General features: G+C 43.0%; 1 protein-coding gene across 1 annotated transcript in view; it reads right to left on the reverse strand.

The window, feature by feature from the left end:
* Nucleotides 1-15,810, reverse strand: part of FAM8A1 (family with sequence similarity 8 member A1) — a 55,446-nt gene extending 39,636 nt beyond the window's left edge. Inside the window, exons 1-3 of the mRNA XM_063451690.1 lie at nucleotides 15,213-15,810; nucleotides 9,642-9,762; nucleotides 7,982-8,105 (exon numbers count right to left, since the gene is read on the reverse strand). Of these exons, the coding sequence (XP_063307760.1) occupies nucleotides 7,982-8,105; nucleotides 9,642-9,762; nucleotides 15,213-15,531 (564 nt within the window). The 5' untranslated portion in view covers nucleotides 15,532-15,810. The remainder of the gene's footprint in view (nucleotides 1-7,981; nucleotides 8,106-9,641; nucleotides 9,763-15,212) is intronic.
* Nucleotides 15,811-19,527: the final 3,717 nt, after the last annotated feature.

Raw genomic sequence — 19,527 nt, forward strand, 5'->3', positions numbered from 1 at the left:
TATGTTGCCCTGCGTAATTTGGCCGTGATTTGTGGGATGGTCCACGATCTAATAGAAGATGGACTGCCAGAGTCTCCTTTTTTGGCAGGGGCAGCAGTCCTAGTTGGGTTACTTGGAATAGACAGGTCATCTCCTTCTTTTGGAACTTGGGACGTATTGAAATATATATGTAGGAATCATGAGTTCCTCTTGAGGGTGTATACAGATATTTTAACTAGTGCCGAAGTGGCGAACAATTCGTTCGTCTGGTGACTGGTGAGTCCCTACTGGTTGCCAAGCGGCTGGGTCAGCTCTACCTATGGTTGGCGCGAGGGGTTGAACTGCTGGATGTGGGCTTACAAGGGATGAGACTTTGATCTGGGGAGGGGGTGTGACGAGTGATTCCCTTGCTATGCAACATGCGAGGCGTCTAGCTATGAATTTGGCACGTGGGGCTTTGTTACCTCTTTCGTGGAGGGTGGGTGTTGGCCTCGCAGGACCTCTATCTCTAAGGCATGAGGTGCCTGGAGAAATACCTAGGTGGCCATACCAAGTCGCCTCTATAGAATGAAATCTTATATTACGTAAATCTTTATTTTATTAAGGCAAATATGAGGATACAGAAGAAAGAGGGGAAAATGCATGGGTAGTCCAGCATGGGGTAATACAGCAATAATATTGTTAAGTACATTTCCAGATTATCGGTGCCTCATTTTTATGTTATTGTCAGTCGCTTAAAGGAGACCTGTTTTAAACCAAGTCATAACAAAATATTTTAAGTTATGTCACTATGTCTGGTTAGCTCGGTATGTTTGTTTGTGGTAAAGCCGCAGTAATGTGAGCCCACTCGGAAGCATTGTCTGTCTAGGTGAGTTGAGATAAAAATAGTGCAAGGCTATAGACAGTTTCCAACCCGCGTCAGGATAGCAATTTATAGGTCGTCGCGTCGGTATCAGTAGATAGCTTAAACTATGGTATGGCTGAGCTCGATGTTCCGCATAATGTCACTGCTGTGTGTCAGCCATTGCTATGAGCTAGTTGTGGCTCGTTTTGTTGGATTACTAGGAGCGCTAGTGACCATGAGAGCTGTTAGGCTGATCAGTGTGAGCCGTGCTGATGTGGTATGTCACGTCATGTGCAAGCTAAATTCGGTGACTGATGTGCTAAGCACATGTATGATCTGACCCCCCTGTTATTTACTTCACATTATTAGCTAGAGACCCAACAGAGTGTACCTCCTTTATGCTAGCACTAACGATGTCCGCTTGACGGTTCAAGTGTTAAATTAACTATTAAACTATAGATTGTAAACAAACACTTCATTCTACAGCTATGCAGGCTAGGTTCCGTGTCAGGCATAGTGTGCACATCAATAAAGGTAGCACGGGATCAGGTTCCATCAGTTCAGTACAGAGGCTGTGTAAATCAGCAGCCTGCCTCAGTGTAGTAATGCACAGGCAGGTGTCGTTTAGCCTTACAGTCCAGCTTGTGAGCATGCAGCACCAGTCCATTTTTGCGGGTCGGTCTCTGCTCTCTCCCCGCCGACCAGGTTCAGATGGTTCCTCTGGTGGGCTGTCGTGGCATCTCTGCGTCCGGGGGTCGCTTGTCTTCGGCCCAAGCCCTTAGTAGGCGCTTGCACTTGTCCGCCATTGATCCCATCACCAGGATCGTGGGCCCAGGGTTCCGCCGGATCCTAAGCTTCTCCCTGGGGGCATGGCAGGCTGTGGAGGGGTTCCTCCTGGTGAGCGCCCAGCTCAGATGAAGAGTGAGCGGACTTCTCGGCCGCAGGTTCCACGTGAGTGGCAAGTGCCATGTGTCCAGTGAGTCTCTGGGCTTGGGGGACCGTTGTCTGGTAATGGTCATTCACTACTTGGTGCTCTGTGCGCTGGGCCAAGTGATAGCTGCAGTCCGACTCAAGCTTTGTGTTCTGGTTCCTGTGCACGTCGCCGCCGCCATCTTAAGCGCAGGTCTCAGGTTAGCATGATGTTGTGATTGTACCTCCGAGATTGGCCCCACGGCTTGGACTGGGATCACCCCCCCGGTCCGGGGAGGGGGGGGGATCAGGACCGGGTCCGCCGCTGATGCTTATACGCTGGGCTCTGTCGGGCAGGATAGTGGCGCGGCGGCCGTCCGCTGGACTCATCACCAGACGAGGTCCCGTCTGATGCAGCGGGCCCTCTCCCCTGAGGGACTAAAACTCTGGGAGCCAGCCTCTCCCCAGCTCGGGCAGCCCGGTTACTTCATGGTCTGCAGGTATTGGCGGGTTATTGCCATCATATTTCACAAATTGTCAGCTTTATGTGCCTGTTTGTGCAGGAGCCGAGCTGTCCTGCGACCGCTCAGCTCGGCGTCCTGCCCCCCCCCCCTGAAATCTTATATTAAATCAGTGTTTAAGAAACTGGGAGCAACGTACCTGTATGAACAATGTATGCTTGGTGTTCTGCAGTAGTCTGAGATTCTGCTAAGTGGGAGGCCTAAACCAGATTATGGTTTAATGGAAGGCATTGGGTACATACGAGTTCGTAGTAACCTGCCGCTGCTGAAAATCCTCCCGATCGTATTGTTAGCGTACACTCGGGTCACCTACCAATGCCTTTGTATGACGAAAGAATTGTTCTGGTATGTCACATATACTGTAGGATCTGATGAGCAAAGTCTGTCTAGGGTAGTGGATGCATGGAATAGCCTTTTCGCTGAAGTGGTAGATGTTAACACAGTAAAGTAATTTAAGCCTGCGTGGGATAGGCATAAGGCTATCCATATAAATAAGATAAGTCCAGGACCAATGAAAGCATTTAGAAAATTGGGCAGACCAGATGGGCCGAATGGCTCCGCTCTGCCGTCACACTTTGTTTCTATGTTTCTATGTCCATGCTTGGCATGTTGAGTCTGTAACCCATCGGAATAAGTTGTGGTAGTATAGTGAATGTCTGCTCGGCACCGTTGTACATATTATGTGCTTGTGCCCTGAGTGCCGTATTAAGTCTGAGTAACGAAACATATGATTGAACGTATCGTGCATGTACAAATGGAAGGATATGACTTGAGAACTTGCCCCTGATACAACATGCCTGTACCAGTCTACACGCAAAAAACACTTCTTGTGTTGTAACTTAGTCTATAACCACGAAAGTATACCTGTATGACAAATTGAAAAATATATTGGCATAAGTAGCGACACCACCTAGCGCAGAGGAACAACTCTCAATTATCAAAAGTATTGTGTAGCTTACTTGAATCTGAATTTCACCAATAATTAATGCACTACATAATATAATTAACCATCTCTAACATAACTGTATATCCCTGTGTTGGACCGTTTTGCCTCTGCAAAGGTAATTGTGCGTTATTGTAAAGTGGCCTCGTGGTGGCTCGGAGTGCTGAGTGTGGCACCGTGCTTGTCTATGACCTTCTGTATGCCTGATTGATGAGGCAGGTAGTGTGGGATGCTATGGTAATGAGTGGCCGCCGGCCAGAAACCAACCCCTTGTCGTTGTCTAAGTCTTGGAAAACAAAACCTTGAAATGAGAATCATTTATAAGGCGACAAACTACTTTGAGATTGTTTTTGAATCATGTACGCAGATCTGCAGATTTAATGCAACACCCTTGCATAAGTATACAACAGATATTTCCACAACTTCCCATTTAAAGCCTGTGATTGATTGTACTGTCCCTAGAGGTTACAGCCTGCTTTGCCATTGTAGTGCTGAAAAGTGGACGTGCTTTATGGCAGGAGCAGACTTGAGCCTGTAGAGGGAGTTCCGGCCGGGAGAGTGATTCCTCTTCTGACGGGTAAGTAAGACCCTTCGTGTAGGGGGGAGGAGAAGAATGTGTTAAGTGATTTGGCGGGGTATGACCGGAGTGTGCGTTAGTGACAGAATTGGGGGCCCCAACGCTGGGGGTGATGAGAGTTGTGATCCGGCGTAATGGTGCCGGTGATTAATAAGAGCTTTCGTTCATGTAATTGTATACCAGAGATGTTGATTCTATGATAAGGGAATTAATTGCGAATTGATGCCTAACAGCAAGTTAGCTGTATATCAGCTGGGGGAACTCCAGAATTTGATTATAATGTATACTGTTTGATTAACACTTTCAGTGCCGATAAATTTGATTAATTTAAAAATACTAGTCGAGTGCATTGATTTGGTGCTTGGTGGAACTCCGCCGTGCCCCTGTGGTTTGTTGGGGGGGGGGGGGGGGGTGACAAAGGGGGAGAGGGGAGTAGGGATCCAATGTAGGGATTAGTAGGGATTCACAACAAGCGCGCAGAAGCACGACAGCTTCTGCACGCATTTTCATAACATTTTGCAGTTTAGACAGCACATTTTTTTTATATCTAACATGAGGAATACAGGCAGTTAAAAATAAAGGTAGTATTGTGTAGCATGCTAGACTGAACGTGCATTTAACATGGCTAGTAGCGCTGGGGTTTGTAAGTCTAAGGCATTGCATTATTAAGAACGACAGCTGTTGTGGTTAGGGTGTGATTTGCACGTTATCAACTGTTAGGACATGTCAGCAGCCTTACCGCTAGTGTTAATTCAAACTGAAGGTGTCCCATGAGACAAGACTAGTCAATAACAAGATACATAAGCAGGTATAGTAAATATAGTAGATATATGTATGAGGGACCATGGTAATAGACTCTTCGGGAGGTGAAATAACAGAATTTTTAAACCAATTGTTACTTTATGAATTGCCTGTGGAGAGCAGTTCATATGAGTAACGGCATAATGTGGAAGTCTATTGTGATAATTGTGATAAAATTCCAATTAACTAATTAGGTATGATTGATTGATCACTAATGAGCAAATTAATCTATTATAGATAGTTAAGATGGCACTTGTCTGTAACTGTGTCGCACTAAGAAATTCAACTAAGCTGACATTGCATAAAATACTGAAACTGTGTTGCGCTGACATTGCATAGAATATTCCATAGCGTGTCTGGCCAATATCCAAAAAGGCCCTTGTGTGTAAGAGAGGGACTTGGTGCTAGAAAGATAAAGAGTAGGGACATAGATAGATAAGATGCCGCATGTGTCTGGCATGGGCCTTGGGGGTCATGACCGGCCTGATCAACCGTACTGACTACCTAACGTGCGTGACAAGATACATGCTGGGCTGCACTGATAAGAAATACAAACTTGGTAAAAAGTATAAAAGACGGGGAAACTTGGCACTCACTTGGAGAACTACCCACCTGTAATGCGGACGCGTGTTGCTGGTCTCTGCTGTTCCCAGAGAGGGTCCCTCCAAGCCCGACTGTCTGAGTTCCCCCGGTCGTGCAGCGAGGACGTAACCAAGCCCCCTCTAAATGGTGATGTATACTTAAGTTGATATATCTAGATACTAAGCTGTTTTGATGTGAATGCATGCAACTACTTAATGAGAATTAAGCTTACTTTGTTTTGGGTCCCTTTGTGGACAATAAAGTGTGATGTGAATTATTATCTGCAACGTGGTCTCTGTGTGATTTCTGTTTCCTATAGCTCAATATACTCATTCCGAAGTGGGTTGTGTGCCCGCCAGTATCGTTATAAACCTTATTAGGTGATTGATTATTACTTTTTGGATATTGGTGCTTCATGAATTTAATGATTAGGCACAACATCTATTTATAGCAAGACGTGCCTGGCAGACTCCGCACACCTGCTTGTGCATATCCGATCCCTTCTGGGCGCCTGGTACATACCCTGGGGGCCTCCATCACACAGAACATCAGAGGCAAGTGTCCGGCGAAGCACCAGGTTACCGGATTATGGTGGGGTAAGTTTGTTCCATCGGGTGGTCGGCACCGTCCCGGTGGGCTGGGCGCCATATATCCGGTGCGGTTTTGACGCGGCTTGAGGTATTAGCAGTAGAAAGAGAGAAGTGCTCATGTCATTGTACAGAACACTGGTGAGACCTCACTTGGGAGTATTGTACGCAGTACTGGAGACCGTATCTCCAGAAGGATATTGATACTCTAGAAAGAGTTCAGAGAAGGGCTACTAAACTGGTTCATGGATTGCAGGATACTTACAAGATTAAAGGATCTTAACATGTATAGCTTGGAGGAAAGACGAGACAGGGGTATGATAGAAACATTTAAATACATAAAGGGAATCAACACAATAAAGGAGGAGACTTTTTAAAGAAGAAAAACTACCACAGCAATTAGAGGGCAAAGGTTTAAAAAGAATTTCAGGAATATTACTTTACAGAAAGGGGAAATGGATACATGGAATAGCCTTCCAGCTGAAGTAGTAGAGGTTAACACAGTGATGGAGTTTAATCATGCATAGGATAAGCATAAGGCTATCCTAGACTTAAGATAAGGCCAGAGACTAATTAAAAGTAATTCAAAATATTGGGCAGACTCGATGGGCCGAATGGTTCTTATCTGCCGTCACATTCTATGTTTCTATGTTTTCTTTCATGACATAATAATAATAATAATAAAGTATTAACCAGGAAAGGTATATTCAGATTACTCTGGTTTTCAAGTACGTTCTGGACATGTTATCGTAGCCCAACATCCAGGGGTTGTTACTATTACCCAATTTAACTTATTCCTAAGGAAATCTTAATATTTGTTTGATTGAGATGTACTGAAGTTATGAAGCAGTACTGATTTTAGTTTATGTGGTTTCTTAAAAGGGTTCCCCATACTTGTCCAGTTTCTGCAGTCTGCTTGTTTTTATTTTTCAAGCTTCAGTTACATTAAAGCGACACTGTCACCGCCCACTGAAAAATGAATATTTTATAAAAACAGAATCTTTAGGAAATACTCATTTTGACATTGTGCAAAAATGTCTCCCTCGCCTGAATTTCTTCGACTCAGGGCAAAGTCTAAGTGTCAATCCTGGCAGCAGTCATCAGTGACGGCTAAAGGAATTGGCTATGTCTATAGAAGGATCCTCTATAGACCTCAATGCTGTACAGCAGGGACATTGGCTCTGAAGAGGACCCGCCAGATCAAAACTGCCATGCCCGCGAGGGACAGGTTCAGGTAAGTAATCTCACCTTTACCTACCCCCCTGGCTACCGGATTCCCAGTGGTGATGTCAGCTTTGGGGGTCTTTGCGAATTTGACAAAGTCCCCAGATGGTGATAGTGCAGCTATAAGATTGTTTAAGGCAAGCGCAGAGCAACACCAGAACACAAATGTAATTTCAGGCGCTGCTGCACAATGCACTTGTATGCACGATGAAGGATCAAGGTGGAATGCAGGGCTTCCTGGTTTGAAACAGACCTTTGATCAGTTATCTGATGCTGGACGTCCTCATGCTCTGCATGAGGACCCCCAGCGTCAGATGTTTCCCCATAGGAAAGCATTGACTAATGCTTTCCTATGGGGAAATCCTAATGCGAGCGTGGCCATTGCCACACATGCGCATTAGGTCTCCCCTGTCGGCGGATGACGGCAAGGGAGGAGCGTTGGCGGATCCTGACCCAGGGGCACTGTAGATGTGTTCAGGTAAGTGACTGAAGGGGCAGCGCCAGCTTTGTTTTCCTGGTACTATAGAATCCGTTTAAATAGGCAATGCACTGCCTCAATGCTGCTCTCATAAAGGAGGTTACCAAAGTCCAGTGGACCCCCATGTAAGTTGTTAAACTGTTAGCAAACTTATTGATTGTTTACTTGGGGTAGACATCAGTACACTCCTGGCACCATAACCACTACAGTGCGCTTTAATGGTTAAGGTGCTTGGAGTGTTGCTTTAAAGCCATTGTGAAAGAACATTTATACACACAGAGATAACTTATTTAGTTACATAGTTACATAGCTGAAAAGAGACTTGCGTCCATCAAGTTCAGCCTTCCTCACACCTGTTTTTTGCTGTTGATCCAAAAGGCAAAAAAAAAAAAAAAAAAACCCAGTTTGAAGCACAATTTTGCAACAAGCTAGGACAAAAAATTCCTTCTTGATTTAAAATCCATCTCATAAGTTCAAACGTTGAGATGAAAATAGCTACCATGTAAGTAAACAGCTACCATGTAACATGAACCTACCTCATAAAAGCAAACTAATAGCCTGTATATGAGAGCTACCACCATCATTTTCTGCAAGTCTTCCATAGAAGTGTCTTCATCCACTTCTTCAATTATGTAATGCATTGCAAATTTTGAAATGTCTCTGTGGGATGAAACAGATTCAATTACAAAGTGAATTCTAAAATAATATTTTAAATGGTTATATTTTAGCTACATTAATGCCATATTAAGTAATGTAGAACACATGCACATGACCAATTTTATTGTATTTCTTGATTACTTTAACTTTACTTTTTCATTATATTAATCAATATATTGCAAGGTACAAGATATAAAATAAAGGCCAAGAAGAAGTTTTGTGATGCTGAGTTTATACACATATAGGTCCATATATTGATCTATGGTCTGGTTTTCAAAACAATGGGGAAGATTTATAAAAGTATCACTGATACTTTTAATATCCTGAATGGAAAATGAAATGTAAACCTGTGGTGGGTTTTCATTTGTGCTTTTTTTTTTTGTCCCCCATCAATTCTGAATATAGGCCATTTTTTTCTCAATGCAACTCAAAAGGAAACATCTGCAAAATATGGAGAATATTATTGTGAATAAAACTTTTTTGAACACCTTAATAAATATGATCACAAAACTGATGGAATTTGATTGTCTCCTTTCAGATTGTACGGATACAAGTTCAGTATTACAAACCTATTAATGCAGAGACATGTGAACTGCAATAAAGAATTTGCTAACCGTGGCTGCATAATCTGAAATTCACATTTTATTAAAACACAAAAAAAAACAACAAAAACAAAAAAAAACAACAACAATCAATCAGGCCTTCACTTTCTTCTGAGTTACATCACATAATGAATTCCTTAGGGAGAACCATCTACTTAACACAAGCTATGATAAAAGCAGTTTCCTTTTAAAAGCTAGGTCATGAAATATACAAGCAAAACAAGTGCTATGATGCAACATACAGTAACAGTAAGAAAATACCATGTAAGCAAAATCTTTTTCTGTATCAGACTGATATTAAGAAACCTATTAGATAACTTACATTGTTGTCATTAGAGCATTTTATTTCAGGTCAAGACAAACTGGGCTCACAAAACTAGGTTGCTAAAGTGTGAATCATCAGGAAAGCAAAGTAAAATGGAAACCATACCGGATTAGTTTTTTTTCTTATCTGGCTATTCTGATGTACAATATTCCCCTTAAAATTCACTTTTAATTCCTGACATTTAGAGAGCAATAGTGAAAGTGACCACTGCAGGTTACTGACACACAGCTGAAAGTGCCCCATGGTGCATTTGACATGGTACATGTTTCAAACCCCTTAAGGACACAACTTTAGAAATAAAAGTGAATTATGACGGAATATTTCCGTCATGTCCTTAAGGGGTTTATTTTACGTCCCACTAGATGCCTGTTCATTCTGAAGCAAGGCAAATTCTGTATTTCTTTTGTACTTTTCCTAAAGTTTTGTGACACTATAGATCATGTTGTGGCACTGGTGTATCCAACATTTTTAATGTACTACCACTTCCATGTATCAGTAAGTCATCGCGTCTAGATGGGCTGGCTGAGAATCCCTGAATTTAGTGTGAATGTGGATTATATAGTGTCACCAGACAGGACTCCTATAACTCTCTCGTTTTACACATCTACTTACTTTATTCCACTAAAATGCATGATGCTTAAAATAACAGCTGCTTTAATGAAAAAAAGAATGAAGAAATCCACCATTTCTGCTCTGAATCTTTGCGCTAAAGTTGGAATAATATATTCACGACCTGTAAAGGAAAGGAAAAAGAAATGTTAGGAGATTGCACCAAGTCTGATAAAAGCAAACTGAATTTAGCACACGTGAACAATGTACCAGTGGCCCTAACCAGGTCAGGTGTTTCTGCAAACTCCCGAGCTAACTTGACTCATTAACACTATGCTGAAAAGAAACAAGTGCAAACATGCAGCATACATGAACATTTGGTGATAAAAAGGGAGGATGCAGAATACATATACGGTTGTGAAGCCAAACTTTAAAACATAAAGGGTATGTGTTCCTGGTACTGAAGTATTTAAAGAGAACGCTTTGAGGAAATCACAATGTGGAGTACTGGAGTGCTTTGGGCTGTACTAGTAATAACATCTAGCTGTCCACCAGCTATGGAATAATATTGCAACAACCAGTGGAGCTCTAATGGTCAAAGACAAATACAGTACTCCGTTAAGAACATAAAGCAGAAGATACATTCAACTATTTTATTACAGCCAATTGTTGTTGCCAAATCAACCAAAGATTCGGAATTACATTCATACTCTAAAAAACCATAAGCTCTGCACAATAAGTTATCCCAAACGGAACGGTCATGGTCAGTTGAATGCTATATGCAAGCTAAAGGGTTGTGTGTAAGATATGTAGATCTGGGAACACTAAAACCAAACCATTCATGTACTAATTAACCTGGTGTTTTGGAAGGAAGCTTCCTTAAACGTCAGGGGTGCCGCGGAATGTTTCCCAGGTGCTATGATTTTTGCACCGGGGAAACATTACTGCTGTACAGGGGCCCTGTAAGGTGCCACGGTCCTTTAAGACCGCGACCGGACCCCTATAATGTCAGCCGGTTGGAAGGAAATGACAGCCTGTCACTTCCTCCCAGCATCCTGCAGGGAGGCAGCCGCAGCGTGAGGGGAGAGGAGCACAAAGAGCTCCAGACCCCTCACTTCCACCAGCAGCAGGGCTCCAAGCCACCCTCCTGGCACATAAGGTAAGCTGACAGGAGGGTGGCTGGAGATATTAGAAATAAATCACCTATGTGTGTGTGTGTGTGTGTGTGTGTATATGTCAGGGTGTACATGTGTGTGTGTGTATATATATATATGTCAGTTTTCTTATGTGCCTGCGCACACATCTGTGTATGTGCGTCTGTGTGTCAGGGTGTGGGCATGTATCAATGTTTGTGTGTGTCAGGGTGCACGTGTGTATATGTCGGTGTGTATATGTCGGTGTCTATATGAATTTGTGTGTATGTGTCAGTGTATTTATATGCATCTGTGCAAGTATGTATGTACTGTATGGGCATACATCCAAGCAGTCAAACACCAGCACAACATACTCCTGCAATCTTACTCAAATATTACATACACACACCCCTGTATTCAAACAATAAAATAATAATATACAAACACACCCCTTCACTCAAACACAAATACTTCACACAAATGTACATCCGCATTTAAAAGTGAACATTACATTCAGACACACCCCTGCAATCAAACATTACATACAAACACCCCCCTGTATTAAAACAAAATAACTCTATACAAGCACCCCTTCAAACACCAACACTGTACATTACAGTCACTATAGCGCCAGTAAATGGTGCAGCACTGTACAGATATGCAACCTAGAAATTTTGACTTGGTGTGCCTTGGAAAAATACTGAAATATTAAGGGTGGCTTAAACCTAAAGAGTTTGGGAACCAGTGGGGTAATATATATGGTTGCCACATCCACCACCTTTTCCCGGACACATAAAATTTCATCATGTTGATTGGCAGCACATGAAAATGCTGCCTTGTATTATAGATAATGTATATACTGCAGAATTCCAGATTGAATTATGACCTGATTTACGATCTGCAGCATGTGACTTCTACATACTGAAGGGCAGCACTTTCTGTAATGCTGCCAGTCAATATGCACAAATGATGTGTGTCCTGGAAAACATTATGAATATGGTATCCCTAGTAAGAGAGTCACTCGTGTACCTTACCGAATACTACGACAAACAGAAAATATTATCCCATCTATTAAGCATAACTGGTCAACTAATAAAAAAAATTCACATTTTACATTGAAGCTGTCCAGATGTCCAATGAAAGCATGGTGCCGGTGAGCAGCCGCCCAATGCCAGTCAGGGAGTCAGCGAGCAGTCGCGCAGTGGCATTTAGTCGCACAGTGACAGTCCGCGTCAGTCGCACAGTGACAGTCACTGAGCAGTAAGTGTCAGGCACAGTGAGCAGTCACACAGTGTCAGTCACGCAGTGTCAGTCACGCAGTGTCAGTCACGCAGTGTCAGTCACGCAGTGTCAGTCACAGTGAACAGTCACACAGTGTCGGTCACAGTGAACAGTCACACAGTGTCGGTCACAGTGAACAGTCACACAGTGTCAGTCACAGTGAACAGTCACACAGTGTCAGTCACAGTGAACAGTCACACAGTGTCAGTCACAGTGAACAGTCACACAGTGTCAGTCACAGTGAACAGTCACACAGTGTCAGTCACAGTGAACAGTCACACAGTGTCAGTCACAGTGAACAGTCACACAGTGTCAGTCACAGTGAACAGTCACACAGTGTCAGTCACAGTGAACAGTCACACAGTGTCAGTCACAGTGAACAGTCACACAGTGTCAGTCACAGTGAACAGTCACACAGTGTCAGTCTCAGTGAACAGTCACACAGTGTCAGTCTCAGTGAACAGTCACACAGTGTCAGTCTCAGTGAACAGTCACACAGTGTCAGTCTCAGTGAACAGTCACACAGTGTCAGTCTCAGTGAACAGTCACACAGTGTCAGTCTCAGTGAACAGTCACACAGTGTCAGTCTCAGTGAACAGTCACACAGTGTCAGTCTCAGTGAACAGTCACACAGTGTCAGTCTCAGTGAACAGTCACACAGTGTCAGTCTCAGTGAACAGTCACACAGTGTCAGTCTCAGTGAACAGTCACACAGTGTCAGTCTCAGTGAACAGTCACACAGTGTCAGTCTCAGTGAACAGTCACACAGTGTCAGTCTCAGTGAACAGTCACACAGTGTCAGTCTCAGTGAACAGTCACACAGTGTCAGTCTCAGTGAACAGTCACACAGTGTCAGTCTCAGTGAACAGTCACACAGTGTCAGTCTCAGTGAACAGTCACACAGTGTCAGTCTCAGTGAACAGTCACACAGTGTCAGTCTCAGTGTCAGCCACACAGTGTCAGTCTCAGTGTCAGCCACACAGTGTCAGTCACTGAGCAGTCACACAGTGTCAGTCACTGAGCAGTCACACAGTGTCAGTCACTGAGCAGTCACACAGTGTCAGTCACTGAGCAGTCACACAGTGTCAGTCACTGAGCAGTCACACAGTGTCAGTCACTGAGCAGTCACACAGTGTCAGTCACTGAGCAGTCACACAGTGTCAGTCACTGAGCAGTCACACAGTGTCAGTCACTGAGCAGTCACACAGTGTCAGTCACTGAGCAGTCACACAGTGTCAGTCACTGAGCAGTCACACAGTGTCAGTCACTGAGCAGTCACACAGTGTCAGTCACTGAGCAGTCACACAGTGTCAGTCACTGAGCAGTCACACAGTGTCAATGTTGAGGTCACACAGTGTCAGTCACACAGTGTCAGTCACACAGTGTCAGTCACACAGTGTCAGTCACACAGTGTCAGTCACACAGTGTCAGACAGTGAGCAGTCACACAGTGTCAGACAGTGAGCAGTCACACAGTGTCAGACAGTGAGCAGTCACACAGTGTCAGACAGTGAGCAGTCACACAGTGTCAGACAGTGAGCAGTCACACAGTGTCAGACAGTGAGCAGTCACACAGTGTCAGACAGTGAGCAGTCACAGTGTCAGACAGTGTCAGTCACACAGTGTCAGACAGTGTCAGTCACACAGTGTCAGACAGTGTCAGTCACACAGTGTCAGACAGTGTCAGTCACACAGTGTCAGACAGTGTCAGTCACACAGTGTCAGACAGTGAGCAGTCACACAGTGTCAGACAGTGAGCAGTCACACAGTGTCAGACAGTGAGCAGTCACACAGTGTCAGACAGTGAGCAGTCACACAGTGTCAGACAGTGAGCAGTCACACAGTGTCAGACAGTGAGCAGTCACACAGTGTCAGACAGTGTCAGTCACACAGTGTCAGTCACACAGTGTCAGACAGTGTCAGTCACACAGTGTCAGACAGTGTCAGTCACACAGTGTCAGACAGTGTCAGTCACACAGTGTCAGACAGTGTCAGTCACACAGTGTCAGACAGTGTCAGTCACACAGTGTCAGACAGTGTCAGTCACACAGTGTCAGACAGTGTCAGTCACACAGTGTCAGACAGTGTCAGTCACACAGTGTCAGACAGTGTCAGTCACACAGTGTCAGACAGTGTCAGTCACACAGTGTCAGACAGTGTCAGTCACACAGTGTCAGTGTCAGTCACACAGTGTCAGACAGTGTCAGTCACACAGTGTCAGACAGTGTCAGTCACACAGTGTCAGACACACAGTGTCAGTCACACAGTGTCAGACACACAGTGTCAGTCACACAGTGTCAGACACACAGTGTCAGTCACACAGTGTCAGTCACACAGTGTCAGACACACAGTGTCAGTCACACAGTGTCAGACACACAGTGTCAGACACACAGTGTCAGACACAGTGTCAGACAGTGTCAGTCACACAGTGTCAGACAGTGTCAGTCACACAGTGTCAGACAGTGTCAGTCACACAGTGTCAGACAGTGTCAGTCACACAGTGTCAGACAGTGTCAGTCACACAGTGTCAGACAGTGTCAGTCACACAGTGTCAGACAGTGTCAGTCACACAGTGTCAGACAGTGTCAGTCACACAGTGTCAGACAGTGTCAGTCACACAGTGTCAGACAGTGTCAGTCACACAGTGTCAGACAGTGTCAGTCACACAGTGTCAGACAGTGTCAGTCACACAGTGTCAGACAGGGTCAGTCACACAGGGTCAGTCACACAGGGTCAGTCACACAGTGTCAGACAGTGTTAGTCACACAGTGTCAGACAGTGTCAGTCACACAGTGTCAGACAGTGTCAGTCACACAGTGTCAGACAGTGTCAGTCACACAGTGTCAGACAGTGTCAGTCACACAGTGTCAGACAGTGTCAGTCACACAGTGTCAGTCAGTGTCAGTCACACAGTGTCAGACAGTGTCAGTCACACAGTGTCAGACAGTGTCAGTCACACAGTGTCAGACAGTGTCAGTCACACAGTGTCAGACAGTGTCAGTCACACAGTGTCAGTCAGTGTCAGTCACACAGTGTCAGTCACACAGTGTCAGACAGTGTCAGTCACACAGTGTCAGACAGTGTCAGTCACACAGTGTCAGACAGTGTCAGTCACACAGTGTCAGACAGTGTCAGTCACACAGTGTCAGACAGTGTCAGTCAAACAGTGTCAGACAGTGTCAGTCACACAGTGTCAATGTTGAGGTCACGCAGACTGTTACCTGCTGCAGTGGATGTGGTGCCGGTTGTTATCTGATTAGTGGTGTTGCCCATGGCGGGGGCTGCCCCTCTCGCTCCTGTCCCTCCGCTGCAGGTCCTGCCGGTGTCCCCATGGCTCCCCGGGGCCGAGTTCATCATGACCCATGCCGCCGCAGTGGCGCAGCTGCTCTGCCAGCACAGGGACCCGCAGTAACACTGCCACAGCCATTCCTGCAAGCGGCGGGTGTACTCGGCGGCGGTAATGGCTCCTCTCACACTTTGCTCCCGGGTACAGGACTTCCTATCCCGGACAGGTCCGGCACCATCCGGAGCCTCCGCCATGTCTACACACGGAGCCTTCCAGCGAGGAGTTCTATAGACGCGAGATACAAGCAAGCGTGTACCTCAGCAATGCGAGCACAACAGCCATTTTGGTGTAGCCTGTGCAACTGAACTCAAAATATTCTGATCTCCACTAACACGTCCGCCGCGACTGGCACCTCGGCTGTTTCCCCGGATACTCGCCCTTTGCGCTCTAGAAGGGTTGTGTGTGTGTGTGTGTCTCTGGTGTTTAGCGCTTCTTGCCTCTCTGAACATTCCTCACCATCATTACTGTGCGGCATGTAATACTGAAAGTACCCGGGCTATTTACTAAAGTGAGAATTTTACATTTAATGTCACAATAGCTGAGCTGAAAGCATAGCTGACTAGCTGAAAATTTTTCAGTTCAGATATTTTTACCTTAAATTTGAATTTGACTTAGAATTCTCACATTAGTGAATAACCCTGTAAGGGTGTATGGTTGAGGTCACTCTAGAGTAATACTCAAGCCTACTGATAGACCTGATGATGGCACTGTAATTACTGTACATATTGGGTAATGCAGAATGCAATTGACAGATACGCAACTGTGCAATTGATCAATTTCATTTATTTTTTGTTAATTAAGGAGATGCTTGTGAAATATACCCCTTTAATCAAAATCTAGGTTGTAACGGGTGTGAAGTCCTGGGGTAAAAAGTGGAGACTCACCCAACATTTCCATCAACCCCCTCTCCAAAAAATAAATCACACACTCTCAGAAAATGTAATGCAACCTTTATTGTGAAGTAGTAATAAAACCTTACTAAAACTTAGCCAGAAAGAAATCTATAATAGGTCAAATATATGCCGCAAAAAATGGCAGTGACTAAATAATAGATACAAAGAATAAAATCAGGACATACATGAAAACGAGAGAAATCTCAATGTATTCTTCCTGGTAAGACGGTTAAATAAGATAGGCCAAGCAGCCTCATCTTCAATCATAGGCAGGTGGATTGTTTCTGCTATTACTAATTTTACTTTATCTGCCATTCATTAGACTTACTGATACATTGTTTGTATTTACCCATCTGTAGTGCTGCCATGAATATATCATGGAAAACAAATTAAAATCAAAATAACTATTACTTCCTTTTCTTGGATTTAGGCCATGGCAGCCATACATTTCCTCTTTTGTTAGTAATTCTGTGGCTTGGAAACTAAGACTGGAGGTGTAGGTAAAGGAGTTAATTTTATGATTTAATTGAAACATTTTCCTTTTACAAATTTCCTATTGCTAAAGATCTGTCTCGGATCTTGTTGAAATGTTTTTTTCAAACATCATGGCCTGCCCCTCAAGATACTTTCAGATAGTGGTAGCCAGAGCTGATCCTGGGTGGGTGCAAAGAGATGGATTGGCGAGGTGCACAGTACCAGGCCCCACCCCTCTTGTTTGACTCTGTCCCCTCACGATCAGCGACAGGCAGCAGAACTGGAAGGAAAAGGTTGAGCACAACATACCATTTGGTCCTCAGCACATCTTGTAACCTTTTCCTCGGTGACCTCGCTGATCTTGATGGGGCAAGACCAAGCACTACACACCACACGGATCCACCTCTTTGCACCCACACAGGATCGGTTCTGGTGATAGCCATATCTTTATCTAACTATGCAGATCTTCATTCTCCAAGATTGGCACAGTGTCTTTTATTATAGCCTATTGTGGGGTGGGGACTGGTTGCATTACAGAGCAGCTCTTTAGACTTTCTGCCTTTTCGGCTTTAAAATTGCTGCTAAAATCCTGAGATTTGGAACCACCGTGAGAGAATTACAGCCCTTGTGATTCTGGTCTTTCCAGACAGCAAATTAGCAATCAAAATAAGGTTAAGGGAACATATTTATAATATTAACAGAAAATGTATAAACCAAAGTGTATCAAAACACTTTTTAGATGTCCATAACAGTGACCCCATTATACTTGTATTTATAGGCATAGAAAAGGTTAAAGTCCGCTGGAGGGATGGAGATAAAAATAGCTTTTTCTTTCCAAAACTGAAATGAGATGGATTTTTAACATGAATTTTATTATGAATTAGGATTTTTTAGTTTTATGGTTTGCTATTATACATAATATATTGCCTTGATCGGTTTTTGTTTCCTGTTCTGTTTTATATTTATTATTCAATCTTGAAGATGTATATATGATAAATAGATATATCAAATCTTCAGATTTTTTTTTTTTTTTTTAAAGAATATGTAATTTAAGTTAAATGTAACAATTTCTCCCTTTATGTATTGTGACATGGTGACTCCGAAAAAAAAACTAGAAGAATGTATCAGTGTCTATCTATAGAAATATAAGAGGAGTGTCTAAGTATGAGGAGACGACTGTAGTGCCGGCCCTGGTATGTGCACTGTTCCCCGCAACTTGGCCAGGACTGCCTAAATGAATACATGTATTTGTGTATTAAGTATTCTGTTATATTAATAGCAAGTATCCCGGGATTTGTATCTTGTATTTTTGATTGTTTAAACCTTACTTGGATATATTAAGTTGCAATACTTAGTAGTTTGGCTGCTTCCTAATGTATTAATTTTCCTAGCTATCACCCAAACCTCGCTACCTGCGTAAAAAAGTAGCAGGTACCAGTTGGACATGTTGTTCTGCTCAACTTTTTGTCTCATAATGAAAACTGTTTACACAAGATATAGACAAGTAATGTTAGGTTTTATGTATGTTAGTGGTGTAGGACTACAATATTGTGACTCAAGCTTGGGGGCTGTAAAGGTATTTAATGGCACTTAGGTATGTTTCATGGAATATCCAGGACTTAACTCCCCTCAAAAATGGGGGACTTTGTGTGAATTCTTAAAAGAAAATAAGCTGGATATAGCTTTTATCCAGGAAACCCATTGGATCTCTTCTCCTACTAAAATATGGCACTTTAATAACTTTCCGATAGTATATTACGCCAACCTTGAAGGTAATCATAAATAAGGGGTGTCGCTATCGTTTTGTTGAAAAATCTCAAATTTGAATATATTCACTCAGAATGTGACCTTGACGGTAGATTTCTACTCCTAATTGCTAAGATAAATGACACGATATTCACTCTAGTAAATGTATATGCTCCAAATGGCTTTTCATTGGGCGTCCTGGAAGATTCTATTTCCAAAAATGAAAATGTCAAGTGTGGAAACTTAATTATTGGTGGTGATTTTTATTGTGTTCCCAACTTAAAAGTAGACAAAAATAAAAATATTAATAAAGACTGGGATTTCAAAATTAAAACTTCCACCAACAAATTTAGTGAATTTATGCTGTAAAATTCAGTATACGATTGTTGGAGAACTTTTAACCCAGGCGCAAGAGACTATACTTATTTTTCCCATGTTTATCAGTCATACTCCTGTATAGATTTTTTTTTTTAGTTAGACCTGATCTTCTTGAATTAGTTATTGACTCCAGGATTGGTTCAATTATCGTGTCAGATCACGCCCCAGTATTTCTAACACTTAAACCCAAATTGTTTTAAAATTAGAAATAGATGGAGACTAAATGAAAGCCTATTATGAATAGATAAGGTAAACTCTGAATTAGCTACAAAACTCGACCACTTTATTAAAACCAATGATAATGGGAAGGTGTCTACATCCATAGTTTGGTGCACTTTACAAAGCTTTGCTAGAGGGGTCCTAATAAAAGCAGGTTTGAGACAAAAGAAAAATAAAGATGAAAATATTTCCAATCTCTATATTAAGTTGGCTAAACTAGAAAGATTAAATAAGGCAAATTAACCCAATAACCCAAATTATTACAAATGAAATCTCATCTCTGAAACAGGCTATCAATAAAAAATATCTTGGATGAGGTGAATAAATCTATTATATTCCTTAAACAAAAATGGTATCACAATAACAATAAAGTTAGTAAAGTGCTTACGAAGAAAATGAAAAACACTTCTATGGATAAACCTATCAAAAAGCTAATAGTAGAGGAGGAGTGTTTTTTAAGCCCTAAGGAAATATCCAAGG

The sequence above is a fragment of the Pelobates fuscus genome, chromosome 4 (assembly GCF_036172605.1).
Source record: "Pelobates fuscus isolate aPelFus1 chromosome 4, aPelFus1.pri, whole genome shotgun sequence".
NCBI lineage: Eukaryota > Metazoa > Chordata > Amphibia > Anura > Pelobatidae > Pelobates > Pelobates fuscus.